This window comes from Rhopilema esculentum, chromosome 5 (genome assembly GCF_057945365.1).
Source record: "Rhopilema esculentum isolate cy_ngs chromosome 5, ASM5794536v1, whole genome shotgun sequence".
In the NCBI taxonomy this organism is placed as follows: Eukaryota; Metazoa; Cnidaria; class Scyphozoa; order Rhizostomeae; family Rhizostomatidae; genus Rhopilema; species Rhopilema esculentum.
The window spans coordinates 9,848,724-9,870,842 of record NC_142819.1 but is presented as its reverse complement, the minus strand read 5'-3'; the positions used below and the strand labels follow the sequence as shown (position 1 = coordinate 9,870,842).

The following is a 22,119-nucleotide window of genomic DNA, read 5'->3' as shown; positions in this document are numbered from 1 at the left end:
CAACCAACCACAACCGTAATTAGAAAAACGATGCAGCAAAACAAGCCAAGATAAACAACAAAAAAGAATAAAATTTTGACAACCAACCACAACCGTAATTAGAAAAACGATGCAGCAAAACAAGCCAAGATAAACAACAAAAAAGAAGAAAATGTTGACAACCAACCACAACCGTAATTAGAAAAACGATGCAGCAAAACAAGCCAAGATAAACAACAAAAAAGAATAAAATTTTGACAACCAACCACAACCGTAATTAGAAAAACGATGCAGCAAAACAAGCCAAGATAAACAACAAAAAAGAATAAAATTTTGACAACCAACCACAACCGTAATTAGAAAAACGATGCAGCAAAACAAGCCAAGATAAACAACAAAAAAGAATAAAATTTTGACAACCAACCACAACCGTAATTAGAAAAACGATGCAGCAAAACAAGCCAAGATAAACAAGAAAAAAGAAGAAAATGTTGACAACCAACCACAACCGTAATTAGAAAAACGATCCAGCAAAACAAGCCAAGATAAACAACAAAAAAGAATAAAATTTTGACAACCAACCACAACCGTAATTAGAAAAACGATGCAGCAAAACAAGCCAAGATAAACAACAACAAAGAATAAAATTTTGACAACCAACCACAACCGTAATTAGAAAAACGATGCAGCAAAACAAGCCAAGATAAACAACAAAAAAGAAGAAAATGTTGACAACCAACCACAACCGTAATTAGAAAAACGATCCAGCAAAACAAGCCAAGATAAACAACAAAAAAGAATAAAATGTTGACAACCAACCACAACCGTAATTAGAAAAACGATGCAGCAAAACAAGCCAAGATAAACAACAAAAAAGAAGAAAATGTTGACAACCAACCACAACCGTAATTAGAAAAACGATGCAGCAAAACAAGCCAAGATAAACAACAACAAAGAATAAAATTTTGACAACCAACCACAACCGTAATTAGAAAAACGATGCAGCAAAACAAGCCAAGATAAACAACAAAAAAGAATAAAATTTTGACAACCAACCACAACCGTAATTAGAAAAACGATGCAGCAAAACAAGCCAAGATAAACAACAAAAAAGAATAAAATTTTGACAACCAACCACAACCGTAATTAGAAAAACGATGCAGCAAAACAAGCCAAGATAAACAACAAAAAAGAAGAAAATGTTGACAACCAACCACAACCGTAATTAGAAAAACGATGCAGCAAAACAAGCCAAGATAAACAACAAAAAAGAATAAAATTTTGACAACCAACCACAACCGTAATTAGAAAAACGATGCAGCAAAACAAGCCAAGATAAACAACAACAAAGAATAAAATTTTGACAACCAACCACAACCGTAATTAGAAAAACGATGCAGCAAAACAAGCCAAGATAAACAACAAAAAAGAATAAAATTTTGACAACCAACCACAACCGTAATTAGAAAAACGATGCAGCAAAACAAGCCAAGATAAACAACAAAAAAGAATAAAATTTTGACAACCAACCACAACCGTAATTAGAAAAACGATGCAGCAAAACAAGCCAAGATAAACAACAACAAAGAATAAAATTTTGACAACCAACCACAACATATCAAACCATTAAATGAAAACTTGCTAATATCAACCAACAAATTGGTCAAACAGTTTGCAAGCATGTTTGATAACCACGAAACAGCATCGCCAATAATTTAGTGAGAGTTTGCAAATCCACAAACAAGTTTGCCAAACATTTAACAAGTTTCCGCGCCAACTAACAAAACTGGCATTCATCTAATCAAAGCTTGCCAACGATTTCAAATATTTGGAAAAACAATTAGGAAATTAGCCAAACAATTTACATGTTTGCCGTACAACTATAAAATTCGCCAACCAACTAACAAAACAGCCAATCATCTAACAAAGCTGCCAATTATTTAATGAGAGTATAAAAGCTAACAAACAGGTTGGCCCATCATCTAAAGAGAGTTTGCTGACAAATATATAAGTTTGGAAACCAACTAGCTAATTTGTCAACCAACTAACAATACCTTCAATCATCTTATGAGAGTTTGAACACCAACTAACATGTTTCCCAAACAATTAACAAAACTGCCAGGTTTTGGAACATTGCAATGAGTTTGAAAACCAACAAACAAATTTGCCAAACAACTAACATGTAAGCAAACCACCTTGCAAAACTGCCAATCATCTAACGGGAACTTCCCAACCAGCTAACAAGTTTGAAAATCTACTTAAAACTTTGCCAAACAACTACAGCCAGGCATCCGATACAAAACAGCCAAGCATCCAATTACAGCTCACCAACCAACCAAAAAGTTGGCCTAACAGCTATGAAATTTGAAAACCAACAAACTAACTTGCAAACCAACTAATAAAATTGCCCTTCTTCTAACGAAGATTTGAAAACTTACAGACAAGTTTGCCAACCATCTACACACTTTTTTATAATAACAATTTTAAAGGAAAACGAGCATCAAAATTGTTCATAAGTTAAGAACAAATTAAGAACAAGCTGAGGCTTAGCCTCTGCAAAATGCAATTTTGAACAACGTTTTTTCTCAAAATCGAGGATTTTTAGCGACGTGTGGGTGCTTTTTCGGTGAATATTCAAATTTGTCAGCAAATAAAGGCTGCCTCACTCACTTTGTTGGCAAATGGACAGCACCCTAGAGCGAAAAAGCTTTCACTCGCACTGCTTACATCCTATTAGATTAAGAACAATTTGAGAACAATCCAGCCACAGATTTTCAAAAAAAATTGAGAACAGTCGGCCTGAACTTAAATTTACTGGTTCTTATAAAAAAAGGAGTGTAATGAATTTTAAAACCAACTAGCGAATTTTCCAACCATCTAACAAACTTGCATATCATTTAATGAAAGCTTGCCAACGATTTCAAACATATGGAAAACCAATTATTAATCAGCCAAACAACTTGAATGTTTCTCATACAATTATGAAATTTGCCAGCCAACTTGCAAAACCATCTAATGGAGAGTATAGAACTAACAAACAGGCTTGCCAGTCAGCTAATGAGAGATTGCAGACACATTAATAAGTTTTAAAACCAACTAACATGTGTGCCAAACAATGAAAACTGTCAACTATATAACGACAGTGTATCAGCCAGCTATGATATAATATGCGTTGTTGTTTATTGTGCGCACGGTGCGGTGTTTATTATCTTATCATCTGAAAGATTTTGTGAGCCAAGCAACAGTGTGAAAACCACCCAACGATTTTTCAAACCAATTAACGAGCTTAGCTGAACAGCCACATAACAAAATTTGGTCAACCAACTAACAAACGCTTGCCAAAAAACCTACGATTTTTCCAATTAACTAACAAATCTACAAGCCATCTAACGATTTTACCACGGATCTATGGCCCTGGGAGCACTGAACAAGATTTCAGGAAAACTTCTGACAAACTTAATCTCTATTGTTCATAGACAAAAGCTTGTTAGTAAACAAATCCTGATTTTCACTAATCCTTCTAAGGTTCCGTCGTCCTGCCCCAGAGCTGGACGAACTCTAGAAAACGGAAAGGATTAGCAATTAACTCATTTTTCTGGCGCCACACAATACCCAAAGTCAAATCGTTCTTTGCTTCAAACCACTTAAAGGCAATCTGTCACGACGTTGATTGGTTATAAGAACAAAGGGATTTTTATTGCTTCCAGTCCCCCTTCATTTTATCCCATTGTAAAAAATATGGCGGACCGCTGGAATTGTGTTTAGGCTATTGTTCCAGCTATTGTTCTCGTTAACCAATCCACAACGAGACAGATTTCCTTTAACATTAACCAAACAGCAAACAACAATTTCACACACGAACTGCAGTGCGGTAGAATTTCCAAGCGGAAATCCAATTATCTTTATGAGCTTAATGTCAAGAATCAGTGCGCCCAGGACTTATAGATGTTATGATCATTTTTTTTTACTAACCATCTAAAGATTATGTCAACCATCTAACAATTAAGCGATTCTAACGATTTTGCTAATCAATTAATGAGTGATATTCCAGACTCAGGGGTTTGAGTTAGCCACAGCACATTGACATTTTCTGTTGAAAAAGCAAAGTTATTTTGCAACCAACAAAGCTTCACAAAGCAGGACTCTTTAACCTGGTTCAAGATCGAGGGTTAAAACAAACCTTGGTTGGCCAAACATTATTTCTCACATAGCCGAGCCCTTGGTGAAACTGGGTTAAAAGAAACTATCGCTTGCACATACAAGTATGCTTGTATTGAAAAGGGAGAAGAAAAATGATGGGCTTTTTTCTGAGAGTGATGGGCTTTATTCAAAACTTTCGTGCTTCTTGCCTTTGCATTCGTTTGTCAAGGACAAAACAATACAAAAAGCGAAAAATTCATACCAGAGATCGATGGCGATCGATTACTAAAAAGTCAAGAATGCAACCACATTCATGTTGGTTAACAAGTAAGTAGTATAAATTTAGTGACATATAAACTAATAGGGGATACGTTTTAGGAGAAAATATAAGTTTTTAGATATGGAAGACAGCAAGATGGTGACGCTTTTGGTCCTCCATCAATCTTTTATGTTTCAAGTTCCCCGCCTTGCCTACGCAGCATCCTAAATGACCCGCCGTTGAAAAAGTTTAGCGAAATGGTTAAATAGGGCGATTACCCATGTTTTCATCTGCAGCGCAGTGGGAGGGAACCTAATTGGTGCGTTATCTAAAAGAAGAAAAAAGGAGAAAATACTCATTCAAACATTCTGTCAGCTTTGGATTATGTGCAAATGACATCGCCAGTAAATCTTCAAGGAGTTCATAATCCAGCTGCTCCACTTTTTTGAATGCATTCTTCCTTTCAGCTTAACTGTGCTTTTGACCCCGTTTACACGAGAACTGGACCAGATCGGATCCAAAAGTATCCGGATACTTTTCCATACGGGATCACCTCTAAAAGCGATCCCAAAAGTGTTCGGATAGCGGATTCCAAAGTATACGGATCCACCAGTTCCCGTGTAAACACAAGGCCTATCCGTACTCTCTTGGATCCGATCCGGTTCGGATCCACTCTCGTGTAAACAGGGTCTTAGTCGTGACTTTACCTTCAGAAAGCACAGAGTAAAATTTTGAAATGTTATTTATTCTATCAAAAACTAAGGCATATTTTTGCTTGAATCTCGATTCCCATATAGCGTTAAAGATTGCTGGAAATAAGGAAACTTTGGGACTTTCCAAACAGGGTTGGTTTATTATTAATAACATCTAAATTATTTGACCATTTACCTAATAATAATGAAAATTAGATGAAAAGAGAAAATTTATTCAGCATTGGTTTCCTCAACTTTCTTCCACGTGTGTGCTTATTAACAGGGTTTGTCAACATGAACTGAAAGAATATGTGATTGAGTGATATGACCAGGACAATACTCGAGACCGCGACCAACGGCTATGTTCTACCAGCTGACTTTCTTTCTACAAACTGAGCTACAAACTTTTTTAATAAGAAAGAACTTTGTAAGGAAATTCGTTTGGAGCTAGAATCGGATAAATAGGTAGCTATCAAATGTTTAGTTGTGTTATTCTCAGCTTTGCCGCCTATTGCCTACCCTGGGTACCAGAACCAAAGGTGTTTAGAAAATGCTTTCACTACAGTTAAATTAAGGAACAATAATTTAGGAATTTTGAGTATTACGATTTGATCAAAAGAGGACCTAGAATAAGGAACTTCAAGGACTAGGCCTCGAGCTAGGCTCCTCATAAAATAAAAAGCGTTTATCCAGCCCAGCCATATCCATTCCCAGAGCCGAATCGAAGTATATCGTACTATGACACGTTTCAACACGTCCGTGCTATTCTTATTTTTATGCTAGATTCGAATTTACCATTTTAGCCAAAACATGATTTTTGTTAGATGGAGACTGCCTTTTAATCCTTAAGCAAAATTTTTAGAAGTTAATAAAAAGGATTAACATCTCAGTATGTTCTACAATTTATAAAGACATGAATATAATATAATATAATAGAATAATGCAAGCATGATATAAATAAGAATGATAACTGACATACGGAAACCAAAGGCTATAAATTTCGATCCATTGGTTCAACATAATCTTTTCCAATTATATCAAAAATGTCTTCCTCACTTTCTGCAGGCAAAGGCTCTCCCGGCTCGCCTAGAAATATTTTGAACATAACAAAGTTAGAAAATTTTATAAACGTACAATTTTTCATACATGATTTGAAGATTATTGAAAAATGTAGTCTGGAAATTATACCTTGAAAAAATGTAGTAGGCACCAAAAAAGTATTTATCGACTTGATTATAAAAGCAGCTGTATCAAAAATTCTCAAAGCTAGGACCGAGGAGCTGTCTACAATTCACAGAAACGTGAATAATAAAGTTACGCTACACAGTAAATTAGGATTTCCATAAAAGAATTTGTAACAGCAAGGAAGACCAACATCGGAATAGATTCTCACTCTCAATCAACACAGATGTCAGAAAGAGGCCAAAGAAATATATGGCCTACTAAAAAATTTGCTTCAGATCGCAAAAAGAAATTTCTTCAGATCGTAGAAATAATAAATATGTAAACAATCAAGGAACGGCAGCACAAGGGCAAGCAAGAATTCTGGAATTTACTGCAAAGAAGTAAACAATGCTTGAGAACAGAGAAGATCCACCAGCATAGGACAAATAAGGGATGCATTCTCACACGGAAGATTCTGCAAAAAGTTTCATCTAAATGGTGGCTTTGAATAAGTTGCATCAAAATTTACTCGAAGTCGAGTAAGAAGAACATCTGTAGAAAGAACGCCGAAAGATAAAACAAGAGAAGGAAAGTAGACAAAACAATAAATTACCAGGGTTGCTTGGAATTGTAATTATCAATAGAGAACTTCAAATAGATTGAAAATGTGCAAAAATTGAAACCAGTTCTATGAAAGCAGATCCAGTTTAAAGAAATGACAATCAAAGTAGAGCTGAAGCTTTAGTCTCCTGCAAATGCTCAATTTTTCGTATAAAACATTCGAGGAACACGTTTGGAGGCCTATCGATTTTCATGCAGAAAAACAAAAGCTCTATCATGAAAAAATGAGTTTATGCAAAATACGAGAATATTCAATAAACTGAAAATTAGAAACAATACCTTAACACGAAAGATAGTTTACTTTCTATTTACAGAATTTTGAAATATTTTTGACTCTGTAAGTCATTGAATTCTACCTAAAAATCGCAGGCAAGAGGAAAAAATGCAGATATCTATGGTCTAGTTTAAAAATATCCGACTGAGAGGAAATAGTTGAAGGAATTAAAAAGGTTTTAGGCAAGTTATAAAATATATATTATATGGTGTTCCACAAGGGTCACTATTGGGATCCAGGCTATTCAAAAAATCCACAAACGATCTTCTTTTGAATGTTGTTGAAAAGAGCAAACTATACATGTACCCTGAAGACAGGAAAAACAAGGGCATGTACAACAGAAGACACAAGACAAACTTAAAAAGGTAAATCAAATAGAACTAATTAAAATAGCTGCAATTACAGCGTTTTTAAATTGTAGAAATTCTGACAAGAGGGACGGAAGGTTGCAAGGCAAAAAACCAGAAATTTCTCGATTATTGAAAATAATGATGGCTCCCGGTTTCAATTTTCTATTTATGCATGCTTAAAATTATTTTCATATGTTTGTAGAAGTCTGCGGTCTTTCGCAACAAAAATAATTCGATACAAATTAGCATTTTGACAGATTGAAAGATAATTCATGACATCTGATACAAAAAAACGCTTTGCGAATTCAGTAAAAAGCAAGCATATATTCTTCATCACAGCTTATAAGTTTAAAATCTGCATAAAAATAAAAAACTTATCAAATAGATAAATGCGACGATTGCTGTATGTGAAAAAAAGGAGCGTACATTCGTCGCAGCGAAATAATGACTAGTAGTAGAACAGGATTATTCTCATGGATAGCAGCTAAAATAGAGACGGAACAGGCAGATGAAAGTTTAAACAAGCGGAAAGCTCAGAAGAAGGGATGAAAAATGGTCAATTACAGGTTTAACAGCTTAGAAGAACAAGCAAAAAGTTCGGTCTTCACATAACTTGACCTAGTAAAAGATTATAATTGCAACAAAAAGATTTTCTTTCCTGGAAATCAAAATTCTGGTTGTTACTAGAGTAGCCGAAGATAATTTGATAACAGGATCGGGAAATAACCAAGTATACTCAACTTATAAAGTGAACATTATAACTAATTCGCAGGTGTTGCAATCCGGTTGGAAAACTTAGTATTTAATTGGATTTCATTATTTGGACAGACTAATAGACTCTCTTAATTTAATTAATGGGCAATAGCAATGTCGATAATAAGTTCTTTGGAAAAATATTGATCTCTTTAAACAATGTTATTGCGATTATTGGTGACCAAACAGTATAAGGCAGTATTCTAAAAAAAATCAGAATCATTCGAGGGTCATTTTCATCTTGGAGAATTGTTATCGTTCTAAAATTAAATCAAAGTTTGTGACTCTTCAACAATGCGATGGGTTGGCAGTCACTGTTTGGCAAAAATATAAGAATCAATCAAAGAAACATTTTTTATTTTGCATTTTTCAGAGCACTCCTTCTTCCTTCTTGAATGTCCGACGTTTCATAGTCTGAGAGTGTTGGAGAAAACATATAGGCAAAGTATGCGAAGTTTGAGCTTTCTCGTACCATTGCAAAGTCTTGTACAACAAAAGGCTGAACTTGAGCCTTTCCAAGACCTATCCAAGATAGTTTTAATACGATTGTGTTATCAAATAACAAAAGTGTCTGGTATGGAAAGGAAGTATAATTCAGTTTAGTATGAAGATAGCAGTGTCTGAGAACGGACGAATCCACCAGAATACAAAACAATCACTGCGCCTAAAAAACTATAGAAAAACTTTCAATTTGAAAATAAATGAAGTGATTTCAAGCCTGACCGTTTATTTTCACGTTTCGTTTCGTTTAGGCCTTTCAGCTTTACCTTCACGTATTGTGGCCGAGGAAAACGGGAAATATTTGCTCGTTGGTATTGGCAAAACAGAGAGCTTCGGGTTCACATTCTAAACTGTACTCGAAAAGGTAATAAACTGCAAATACTTTCATTCGACTCGAGGTTGGGGGCTGCATCTATCATAAAAAAATATTCCTTCCGCGTAATTCAATTCAATTATCGCGCCTATTCTGAGAAGTAATTTTAGCACATTGAAGTATACATAAGTGTGATTGTCAGCTTTTACTTGTGTAGCCTTTGAAGTCCAAGAATACAAGAAAATACGTTCGTGAAAAAGAAATCGTAAGGAGAAAGGATCAGCTGCTCACATGCGCACGAGAAAAAGGGACATTGTTTATATTCCAAAAAGGAAAGATAGGTCCTTCACATTTGCATGAGATAACATAGATCGCGTACATCAAGAACGACTAGTAGTCTGGAGCCCATCAATAGGAAAGATTGGTAGTTTACATCCGTCTAAGAAAAGAATAGGCGTACCCATGCAAATAAGGAACGGCCGGTATCTTGAGCAAAAGGAACGACGGTTTTCCTTGACAACTGCATTAGGAAATACCGCTTGCTTACATTCACATGAAGAAAAGACAGGTCACTTCACTGCAAAGAAATGTACTGACAGTTTATGATGTGGGGCACCTTATGAAAAGGTCCTAAAAATCCATCCAAAATTGTGAAAAATATCATCAGCGATTTTGAATATTTCTTCACTATGACTTGTGTTTTCAAACAGGGTAGACTGCTCTGGTATCACATAAAGAATAAATGCCACTATTGAATTGTGAGCCTCAGGGAAAATGTTGCTCTCTTTGTGCTATTAAGAGTTTAATTAAAAAAGAGGCAATATGGAAGCATGTATATAAAAACTTAGGCGCAATTTAAGATGATCTATGTAAGAATGTAAAAACATACCAGTACTTCTGAGTGGCCTAGAAAAAACAAATGAAACCAATTTTAACGCATAGTCGAGAAAAAGTTATTTTAGTAGAAAAAGTAAGAAAATCTAAATAAGAAAAAGTAAACAAGAAAAAGAAAAATTCATAAAATTCCTGAGTCAAGAGCACGATGACGTATTGAAGAATTTCACCGATGAGTCATACTGAGAATAGCGACAAAACATTTATAAAGAGAACTACAAACCTTATACAATATTCATTCAAAGTAAAGCCTTTTTCCAGTGCTTCTTGGCGCATCGTCTGATTGAATATGTCACTACCGGTAAAGTAGAGGATCCCGAAGTAAAACTGGTCAAATGGAATCAATCTGATGTCACATCTACGGTACCTATTATCTCTGCCACGCAGCTTGCAAACACCCTAAACAGAAAAAACCATCGAAACAACTCTGTCAAAGCAATGATATGAAATATAATCTAACTTTTATCAATTAAAAGAGCCTCATATGAATTCCAGACTCCTCGTCCGTCCGTCGTCGTCTTGCTCTTCTTCCTGTCCTTGTTTCGTTCTTTGCCTCGAACATAAGGCAAAATTAACGATATTATCTTAAAGGCATTCGACACAGGTAAAAGTGGCTTACAGCCACTCGATCACGAGCGGTTTACCAATGAAACTGAGCACAGAGAAAAACACGTGAACAGTTTCCGCCTTTCTGCAAATCGGCGAAATCCTATAACAGCGCACGGTGGTTTCACGTGAGCAGTTTCCAATTCCTTTCTTGTGCGCTTGCTCTGATCAATTTGGCCTAAGTTATTTTAAGATTCGCTGTACTTATGCATGTAGAATGCTTTGAAGTCTTAGCCTCCATCCACAATATTCCGTCTTTATATAAAAACGGAGAAAGAAGATATATCTATTATCGCCATGCGTCCAGACTTCTCTGCTTTTAGAACAAAATCGTCTGAAAACGAGAATGAGCACGGATACTCTTGAATACGGAGCACAAAAAAAAAGAGAAATTTAAACACACAGAGAAACAACAGCAACAACTTCCATCCATTCTAGCTAGAAAATTTTCAAACATTTCAAATTTGAAATTCACAAAAGAGTACCGAAAGGATCACGTGAAAAATATCTATATTTAGAGTTTAGAATTAGGGGAGCAGAAGACGGGGAAGGAGGAGGCTCCCCGCCATCTAGCACCTGTGCGGGGGGACGAGTAAAAATAGCGTAGGAGGGCGAGTGATTTTTCCGCTGAATTCTGTAGGGGTGCGAGCGTGTTTTGCACATTTTTTTGAGGAAAAAATTGTGATGGCAAAGCTCGTGGTTCTGGCAACCTCTGCGGAGGAGCATTCCACAGCCTCTTTTGAACGGGAGCCTCTGTTCTGCGGTAATATGTTAGATTGCAGCTAAAAATTAGAAATCACAATTTTAACAGATTCGCACACCGCCAGTTGGAATTAAGATATCTGTTATCAAGAGGATGTTACAAAGAAATTATTATTTAGATGCGTCTAGTGGGCAAAATGGCCAGATATTTGAAAGGAAGACTTGTGAGCAAAGTAGCTAGATATTTGAAAGGAAGACTTGTGAGCCAAGTGACCAGATATTTGAAAGGAAGACTTGTAAGCAAAGTGACCAGATATTTGACAAGAAGACTTGTAAGCAAAGTGACCAGATATTTGAAAGGAAGACTTGTAAGCAAAGTGGCCAGATATTTGAAAGGAAGACTTGTAAGCAAAGTGACCAGATATTTGAAAGGAAGACTTGTAAGCAAAGTGACCAGATATTTGACAAGAAGACTTGTGAGCCAAGTGACCAGATATTTGAAAGGAAGACTTGCGAGCCAAGTGACCAGATATTTGAAAGGAAGACTTGTAAGCAAAGTGACCAGATATTTGACAAGAAGACTTGTAAGCAAAGTGACCAGATATTTGAAAGGAAGACTTGTGAGCCAAGTGACCAGATATTTGAAAGGAAGACTTGTAAGCAAAGTGACCAGATATTTGACAAGAAGACTTGTAAGCAAAGTGACCAGATATTTGAAAGGAAGACTTGTAAGCAAAGTGGCCAGATATTTGAAAGGAAGACTTGTAAGCAAAGTGACCAGATATTTGAAAGGAAGACTTGTAAGCAAAGTGACCAGATATTTGACAAGAAGACTTGTAAGCAAAGTGACCAGATATTTGACAAGAAGACTTGTAAGCAAAGTGACCAGATATTTGACAAGAAGACTTGTAAGCAAAGTGACCAGATATTTGAAAGGAAGACTTGTAAGCAAAGTGACCAGATATTTGACAAGAAGACTTGTAAGCAAAGTGACCAGATATTTGACAAGAAGACTTGTAAGCAAAGTGACCAGATATTTGAAAGGAAGACTTGTAAGCAAAGTGACCAGATATTTGACAAGAAGACTTGTAAGCAAAGTGACCAGATATTTGAAAGGAAGACTTGTGAGCCAAGTGACCAGATATTTGAAAGGAAGACTTGTAAGCAAAGTGGCCAGATATTTGAAAGGAAGACTTGTAAGCAAAGTGACCAGATATTTGACAAGAAGACTTGTAAGCAAAGTGACCAGATATTTGAAAGGAAGACTTGTGAGCCAAGTGACCAGATATTTGAAAGGAAGACTTGTAAGCAAAGTGACCAGATATTTGGCAAGAAGACTTGTAAGCAAAGTGACCAGATATTTGAAAGGAAGACTTGTGAGCCAAGTGACCAGATATTTGAAAGGAAGACTTGTAAGCAAAGTGACCAGATATTTGACAAGAAGACTTGTAAGCAAAGTGACCAGATATTTGAAAGGAAGACTTGTAAGCAAAGTGACCAGATATTTGAAAGGAAGACTTGTAAGCAAAGTGACCAGATATTTGACAAGAAGACTTGTAAGCAAAGTGACCAGATATTTGAAAGGAAGACTTGTAAGCAAAGTGACCAGATATTTGAAAGGAAGACTTGTGAGCCAAGTGACCAGATATTTGAAAGGAAGACTTGTAAGCAAAGTGACCAGATATTTGACAAGAAGACTTGTAAGCAAAGTGACCAGATATTTGAAAGGAAGACTTGTAAGCAAAGTGACCAGATATTTGACAAGAAGACTTGTAAGCAAAGTGACCAGATATTTGAAAGGAAGACTTGTGAGCCAAGTGACCAGATATTTGAAAGGAAGACTTGTAAGCAAAGTGACCAGATATTTGACAAGAAGACTTGTAAGCAAAGTGACCAGATATTTGAAAGGAAGACTTGTGAGCAAAGTAGCCAGATATTTGAAAGGAAGACTTGTGAGCAAAGTGGCCAGATATGTAGACGTAGTGTATTGCACTGGAAGGAAATGGGCAGCATTGTGACTATCGAATCCAATGGATAGCGGACTATCAAACCTATGAGACCTACCTTGAATCGCGATCTTGGTCAGCGTAGCCTAATTATTGCCTTCAATATGGAAGCCTTGTTGGGATACGAAGGGTGTAGATATTGTGTGGGGGATGCCTGTACATGTCTGTGTTGTGTCTGTATGTCTTCTGTACTTTAGTTGCTGTCTATCCAGCCTGTTGCCACTCTAGTGGTAGCTATGGTGGCGGTTCTCATCTTTCACTTCCAGCTTGTTTCAGTACGGACTACTGCACCGGATCTTGGTCCTGTGTATTCAGGACCGAAAAGAGAAATTTAGTACCCTGGCCTGCTCTTCATCAAGCCAACTTCACCTTCACGTGGTGTATCCTGGGACCTCAAGTTCTTTAACTGGAGCTAACGAGGCTCTGGCGAGGAAGACTTGTGGCTCCCTGGGCTAGACCTGCAGGCCCACCGGCGGGTGGACACGCCCTTGGGGTTGAACAACCAGCAAGAAATGTTACCTTGCAGGATTGCCTATTCAGGACAAGGTTAGGCCCACCGCTTATAACTGTCGTTGACAGCAGGAAGAGCATCCGGTCGGAAAAAACTCTTCTACAATTACTATTATGCCGAGATTTTCGTATAATTACCATAGAGCTAGGGAGTACCCCGGAAGCGACGCGCGTCAACATCCCCCGGTTGACCGGAGAAATGGACAAGGGGGACCGTGTAATCCGCGACCATGGTAAAAGAAGCAAGTGGAACTGAATATTGGAACCTGGAATGTTGGCTCAATGACAAGAAGGGGAAGAGAATTGGTTGAAGTGTTTAAAAAAAGAAGATCAAGATTGTATGTGTACAGGAAACCAGATGGAGTGGAAATAGTGCTCGAGAGTTGGGCGAGGGCTTCAATATCTTCTACAGCGGAAAAAAGAACGCAAGATATGGAGAAGGAATTATCATTGATCCAGCGTTGAAAGGTAGAGTAGTTGGGGGTGAAAAGACCATCTGAAAGATGAATCAGGGTGAAAGTTATGATTGAAAGCGAAACATGGAATGTCATATTAGCATACGCACCACAAACCGGAATGGACGTGGCAGAAAAAGTAAGGTTTCAAAAGCAACTTGAAGATCTAGTCAGCGAGTCACCGAATGAGAATATAATTATTGGTGCTGACATGACACGGACACGTTGGTACGAGGCAGGATCATCCAGAGAAATCCATGGAGGAAAAGGTTTCGGAAACAGAAATGAAGATGGCGATAGAAGCCTTGAAAGTCTAAACTTAGTCCTTGTTAATACTTTCTTCACCAAAAGAAGGGAACACCTCATTGCGTATAAAAGTGGAGGCAAAAAACCCAAAAGACTACATCATGTTGAGAAAAACAGACTTTAGGATGGTGAAGGATTGCAAAATAATCCCAGGAGAAGACGTAGTAACGCAATACAGACTCCTATGCACAACATTGATGTTAGACGAGGCAGTAACTAAGAAAAGAAAGCTGAAACCCAAAATCAAACTATGGAAACTAGGAGAGGTAGCTCAAGAATACAAACAAAAAGTATTAGCAAACTTCAAAAATGCAAAAGAAACTAACCCAGTAGAGGGACTAGTAGCAATTATCAGAAGGAGAAGTCCCGATATACAAACAAAAAGGCGACCCCCTATGAAACTCTTGGAAAGAATATTAGACCACAAATTACGGAATATAGTCTCCATAAACGGCATGCAATTTGGATTCAGGAAAGGGAGAAGGACCACAGACTCAATGTTCATTGTCAAGCAGTTACAGGAGAAATAAATGGAGCAAGGTAAATTCCTTTTCCTTGATTTTTGTGGACCTCGAAAAGGCTTACGACAGGGTGCCCAGAGATCTTGTATACTGGTGCCTCAGGAAGAAACGCGTCCCTGAAAAGCTCATATGTCTCGTACAAGCGACATATACACAAGCGGAAATAGTTGTGAGAATATGCTGTGGCTGCACTGACAAGTTTCAAATAGAGGTTGGACTGCATCAAGGTTCAGCCTTGAGCCCATTCCTCTCCATAACTGTAGTCGACACCATCATGTGAAGAATTCGGTGAGGAATCTTTCACGGAGCTTCTGTTTATCATATATTTTTTAAATCTACGCAAAAAAGCTTTAATTTGATATATGATGGCCTTCATCCCCCTGAGTGGTAATGAGAAGTGGCTTGGCCCATGGACTATAGAAGATGCCCAAGATAGAGCGAAGTATCGAGCGAGAATTAAGGCGGCGGACCCTGCTGCATGTGGGACAAACGTCTAGGGTTGCGTTTACACGATACCGGATTACTCACGTATCGGATTACTTTTCATATCGGATAGGGGTCCTGTTTACACGGCCCCGCATTAATCCGATACGTCCCGTACCACTTTTGCGGAGTGAAACCACTCCGCTGTGAAAGTGGTATGAAAAGTGATCCGATACGGCCCGTACCACATTCCATCTCGTGTAAACGGGTGAATCCGATACGCTTTCACTCCGGAACCTCGTTCTGAATCTCAAGGAAAGTTCTCACCAACGGATTCTACATTTTTACCCTTCGGGTAACGTTCGCCAAAAACTATTTTATCTTGTCATAATTCGACATTACATTTTTTCAATCCCTTCCCTCGAAAAGGCATTCACTGGCATATGCCTTTACCGATTCAGGCTGAAATTCGACTCTTGTGTAGCTAGATTTGATATCATCGAAATTGTACATTTGATACTAATCTTCCAGTTCGTTTTTGAAGGACCTGTTTCGGTAGATGGAAAATGGTTCAAAATTTGTAAGGAAAGGGGGGAAGGTATATACTTGATGATCATGAGATAATTTAGCGAAAGATTAATTAATTACGATAGTTATAGTCTTTTGGGAGTTCTGTCTCTCTTTTCTGTTGTTGCATGCCTCGTTCTGCTTTTTGACTCGTTGGAATGTCTCTGTTTGGCAAGCCTGACGATGACAACGGATTCAGGTCTAAAACGGAGTAGATAATTTTGTTTTACATTTTATTACGACGTGGAATAGTGAAGCATATGGAATTCGACAATTGAGTTTTCATTGTACAAAAGTTTGGAATGTACAAAATGGAGAGTAGTGTGCAATTCATAGAGATATTGACAGTTCAAGAAAGTTGACGCTAAATGAAGGGATTGTTAGTAAGTTCTTACCTTATTCAATGGAGATATTTCCCATCGGGTGCTGCAAGACGGACCCTGACATTTCGTTGTATGCCAAGGCATCTCGTGATTCTCATTTTTCTTTTTTGATATTGGTTCTGCTCCATTTGTTACAACAGTTATACATCGCTGAAGCCGATTCTGTTTGATTATGTTACCAGTTATTCATTTCAATTATTCTATACAAACTTCTCGGCTGGAATATTTTAGCTGCTATTTGTAACTGTCCGAGCAGCTCGGTTTTGTAACTTCTGCAGTTCTGTGAGCTTGGTATCCCAACACCTGGTGCCCTAAACAGAGCAACTGTAGTAAAATCAGTGGCGAAGCTGGCGGTCATGCTGGTCATGACTAAAAATTTTCAGAGCTAAAGACATTTATTATAATGATTAAAAATTTTCTTTATTGAAAAAGTACCCTCAAAACTCCATTCGTCCAGTTGATTCTTATTATTTCACTGCCCTTCCCTACCTTGGTCCCTTGTGATTAGTCATGCTCATTCTGGAGAGCATGACCTGCCATAGGGTTTCTTTCCTCAGAGAGCCCAACCAGTGGCGTAGCGTGACTTTTTCAACTGGGTATTCTCTATTAATCAAAAGGGTGGGGCAGGGTGTGGCTCGATGCGGCTTGATGAAAATAGGGGGATAATAGGAAGATTAAAAGGACTAGCTATTGACATTTTATCTAATTTTCTTTTTGGTTTGGTTGGCAAGTACTGCACTGTCAGGGCATTGCTATGATAAAAACAATACTTTGCTAAAGGACCCTTCAAATATACTCTTCGAACTCATTCATTGCATCATATTACTATTAACCATTTCATCAAAAGTAATTCAAATCAAAACATATCATTTAAAGCCAGTAAAATTTTACTGGTCGAAATATGTCCCAATAGTTGTTGTTAAATCGTCTAACATTTGCACTGATGTAAAGAGGAAGTAACTGTAAACACCTACTCTTGATACCTTAATACAAAAGGGCTTTCAAAAGTTTCAAAATTATTCTCATAGGGCATTACATGAGTTATAAATGATTTTGTGCTATGCAGTATAGACTTTTTCTTCATGGTCTAATCGTAATATTTTCAATACAAGTTAATATTTGAAAGAATCGAAGGTAATGAGACGAGACTGCACAATAATGCAAATAAATGCGCTCGAATAATGCAAACAAAATAGGCCAACAATATAACTGAATACACCAGGCAACTATAAGGATATTATCCAGGCCTATCTGCATTTACTTTAATTCTATCACATAATACAAACAGAAACATCCCTGATTGGCAAGCAATAACAAATTGGCATTTCAAGAGGGAACAGATCTGAATCAGTGTAGTATTATGTAGCAGCCTACCTTCCCTTTCCACTTTGCTGTTGGTAGATTAAGATTAGGGGTAAAATGAGAGAATGATTATGAAACAGTAATATAGACATTGCAATAGTTTTTTTAATTAAGTCATGTTTACTGTTTTCGATGCAGCCCCATCACTCCAACCGCTCCGACGTCCATTAACTGTTTATATCGATCTCATAACGAGACTATTTTGAACCAACTTTGAGGCTGTACGCTGCATATTTCTCAGCGTACAGAACCATTGTTTTAGCTGATTAACGGCAAATATTATTCATGGAAAGCAGCATTTTGATTGGTTAAAGTACCGTCTAGGGTATTCACTGCGTATTCATGACCGATCTCCATACAACATGAAGTAGCTCAATCTTCAAAATTAGCTTCAAAGATCCCCCAGCTTCTCTATGCTTCGCAGCGTTATTGTTGCCATGAATTTCGTGATATTTTGTACTTGTACAAAATGTAGAATATTGAAGGTAACGAATTCAAACAGAATCAATAGCCCCAAAACATTTTTTACTTATTACAATTATACGTCGTATTAATATTTTTTCTGAGAAATCTCAGGGTATTCACTGAATACCTTGAATACCCGGACGCTACGCCACTGAGCCCAACCGCTCCTGTGAGTCGGCTGAGTTTCAATAACTTTTCAGTTGGTATCCCTGCGGTAAGTCATGCTCATTTGGAATAGCATGACCTCGTCATTATAATCATAAACCTAGCACTGATTTGATTGGCTGAATTCTATCTTGCGCATGCTATCTTGGCCCGTTTTGGACCCCAAGTCATGCTCATTTTTTTCAGCATGACCGACCTAAATCTCCCATACATGAAGTATCTAAGGTCTACTTGTGAGCTGAGAAACATTGCTGCAAGGGAGTGGGGAAATTCAATCGAAGCTATTTCCGAGAGATATATTGTTTATTAACTGCTACAGGGATCACTTGCGTGTGGCTGAGCAAGGTAATTGTAAACCAAAATTGTAATTGAAAACCAAAGGCCGATCCTTATCGATGAAGAATCCTACCACTACGTTGCTGATCATACCATAACTTGTTGCTGATGGACGAACTTGTACCCTGAAACTTGCTTGTGTATTCAGTATTTCACCAAAACCTCTTGCTCATGGAATTGTACTCTTGAAAATTTCCTGTTTTGTCAAAATCACACAATAACCTGTTGCTGATGGATGGAATTTTACATGATGGATGGAAATTGCCTGTCCATTCTATCTGGTTTATTCAATATTACAACCTTACTTGTTGCTGAGAGGGACGAACTTGTACTTTGAAAACTTGCCTGTTTATTCAATATTTCACCAATACCTGTTGTTGATAGAAAGAATTGTGCTCTTAAAAATTTCTTGTTTAGTCAATATTACAACATAACTTGTTGTGTATAAAATAAAATTCAAATTGCATCTTGCAATTTGCCTGTTATTTAATATTACACCATAACTTGTTGCTGATAAATGAAATGGTACCCTGAAATTTGCCTGCATTCAATATTACACCAACTCTTTTTTTGATAAATGAAATTGTACTCTTATATTTCCTTGTTTATTCAATATTACACCATAACTTTTGTTGATAAATGAAATTGTACCCTTAAATTTGCTTGTTTATTCAATATTACTCTATAACTTTTGTTAATACATGTATGTAATTTGCATTGTACCCTATGCAATGCAAATGTATTGTATCCCTGTAATTTGCCTGTTATTCAATATTACACCATGACTTGATGCTGATAATGAAATTGCACTCTGGAACTTGCCTTTTATTGGATATTTGACTATAATTTGCTGATGGATAGAATTTAGAAATGATTTTTAATCACACTATATATGTAGCTTCCACACAGCCAACCTTCTCAGTGCAGTTTGATTTCCCCAGGGCTTTCGGTTGCCAGGAAAACTATGGGGTTTCTTAAACATGGAAGACCAAAGTTATAGGAAAGCCCTTGATGTTGGGCTTGGACTTAACTTGTTGATGTTTATGGCATGTTATACCTTAAATACAGGGGTCAAAACTTTTTGTATATGCTAAACAGTACTATCCTTGATACATTTGTTTTAGATATGTAAAAATTAAGCTTATAAAATTGAAGCTAAGTATAAAATTCTGAACCAAGAAACAAGCATCCCACAATTCCCTGTATCATAAACAAGGGAGGGCCTACCTATCACTGAGGGCTTATCTTGCCTAATTCATCTTAATTCATCTTAAATCATCAAAAGTCTCAATAATTAATAGTAAGAGAATGGATATTTCTTAGCCCTTGCTGATTTGAATAAGCTGATTTATCAAAAGTTTAGATTTTGAAAAATATTTGTAGATATAATATTCTCTCATCTGCAATGTTTTTCCAGTATGATCAGTAGTGTTTGTTGGGGGTTTTCAAATGCACAATTTTTCAAAAACATTGTCCCAAAGATATTTCCAAAACACAACATTGGAGAATGGGGTGGAAAGAACATTTAGATGTTGAAGTCCTTGACATCATTGATTGCGATCTAAACAAGAGCTATTTGATTCAATATACTAAAAAGGGCGTTACCCCCCTTTTCCGAGCATCTATAGGGTGTGGTTGTGTGTAATTTTCCTGGGGGCTATGCCCCCAGACCCCCATCCCCTTTCTCTCCCATACAAAGCATGACCATTGACTTAAGGCCAGCTTCGCCACTGAGTAAAATGGGACTCTACTATCCCCATGAGTATTTGGAACAAAGTTACGTAGCGGAGAATTTCTTTCAATATTGATGGTGAAAATTTCTTTGTATATTTCAGGAATTGTCAAGCTCGAGAGAAGGTAACCAGTAGTGAGTCAATATGCTAATAGAAAGCTAGACTTTTGTTAAACTGAAGACTAACATATTTTGTTTTGGAAATGATCCCTACCGCATAACCACCGATACTCAACAAGTCAGATCAGAGACCTTCTTAAACTTGTGTCGCTATGAAACAACGATTGCTTGGGTTTAATGATGATTAAGGAAAGTCATTCTTGAACAGTGCTGGCCTGGTTGGCTTGCGTATTGACAACGTATTGCAGTTTTTGACTAGGAGGACAAGGAAGATGTAGAAACTCTTATGTTATAATTGCTGCCAGTTCTGAAATAATTGCTGTTATATCAAAAAGCACTGAGATCTTTATTGAAATGCTATCTGATGGAAAACCTGTGAAATACCAAATCGATTCAAGAGCTAGCAAATGTACAACCTGTAAAATATGTTGATGATGAGTCTTAACCTATTGAAATATGTCGATGACTAAAGTTGAACGGAAAGATTGATATTGCCGTCATCCCATCACTTAGCAAATGCAGAATAAAGCCTGAATATCCTAAAAAAATGAGAAGAAAGACTCTCATAGTTGTGAAATCATAGTTGTGAAAGAAGATCTTCTACCGTTGTAAGGAAAGCGAACATCCGGACAGAAAATTCCATGGCTGCAACTTTCACAATATGAATTTTATGCAAAGCTTGAAAATAGTGTCAACTATTGCTCATCAGTACAAGAACGTGTTTTGTAGTTATCAAGGTACACTCCTAGGCACAGTGAACCAAACAGTGGGCCAGCCACCGACAAAGTGATATCTGCAACACGTTGTTTTCCAATTGCATTTCGAGGCAAAGTGGACTCTCGGTTAAGCAAGCTAGTACATCTTGGAGTTTTTCTCTGATATTGAATTAGGTTACTCCAATCGTATTTCAAATGGATGATTGTGTACCCAATTAATCGTGTCCCCAATTAGCTTGTAAGCTAAATATTTTTTGACACATTAATAAAGTTTTTGATTTGATTTGATTTGATTTGATTTGATTTGATTTGATTTGATTTGATTTGATTTGATTTGTTTGTATTCTCAAATAGCATTAAAACCCATTACAAATAGAGGGATTTTATTCGTCTTGGCTTTGATAGGGGACATCAAAGAAATCGCTAAAGCAAGAGAGGCGACACTACCTGTTATTTAGGATGTTATTTCAAAGTTAGCAAATGTCAATGTTCTTTAAAGTTGCTCCTGAAAGTGGAGCAATCGAAGAGTGAATCAAGCACACCGGTAACCTTCAATTTCCCTTAACGCGACAAAAGCTACTAGATTACCATTTGCCCAATCAGTTAGCAGTAAAAATTCCAGTAAAGACAGTGTCAACACTAGAATGAATTTGAATAATGTCTCTGTAGTTGAATATAGCATTCTTGCTTGTTGTGTTGGTAATCAAAGACGTTTTAAAGAAGGGGGCATTCATTCAAGGCGGGCTATATTTAGCGTTATGCTTGTAAAACCCTAGCCATTCAATTACGGATTTCAGTTTGTGT

General features: G+C 37.1%; 1 protein-coding gene across 5 annotated transcripts in view; it reads right to left on the bottom strand.

Moving 5' to 3' along the window:
* The window catches only part of LOC135689878 (DNA polymerase beta), a 63,522-nt gene that overhangs the window by 25,948 nt on the left and 15,455 nt on the right, over window positions 1-22,119 (bottom strand). For 3 of the 5 annotated variants that reach the window (XR_016143787.1, XR_016143788.1, XM_089108624.1), the window contains exons 13-15: window positions 10,164-10,339; window positions 9,936-9,952; window positions 6,050-6,156 (exon numbers count right to left, since the gene is read on the bottom strand). Coding sequence is in view for 3 of the 5 variants with exons in the window: in XM_089108624.1 (XP_088964750.1) it covers window positions 6,062-6,156; window positions 9,936-9,952; window positions 10,164-10,339 (288 nt within the window). In the remaining 2 variants the exon portion in view is untranslated. Of the gene's footprint in view, window positions 1-5,200; window positions 6,157-9,935; window positions 9,953-10,163; window positions 10,340-22,119 lie in introns of those variants that run through there. The other 2 variants (XM_089108625.1, XM_089108626.1) reach the window with 1 other exon arrangement.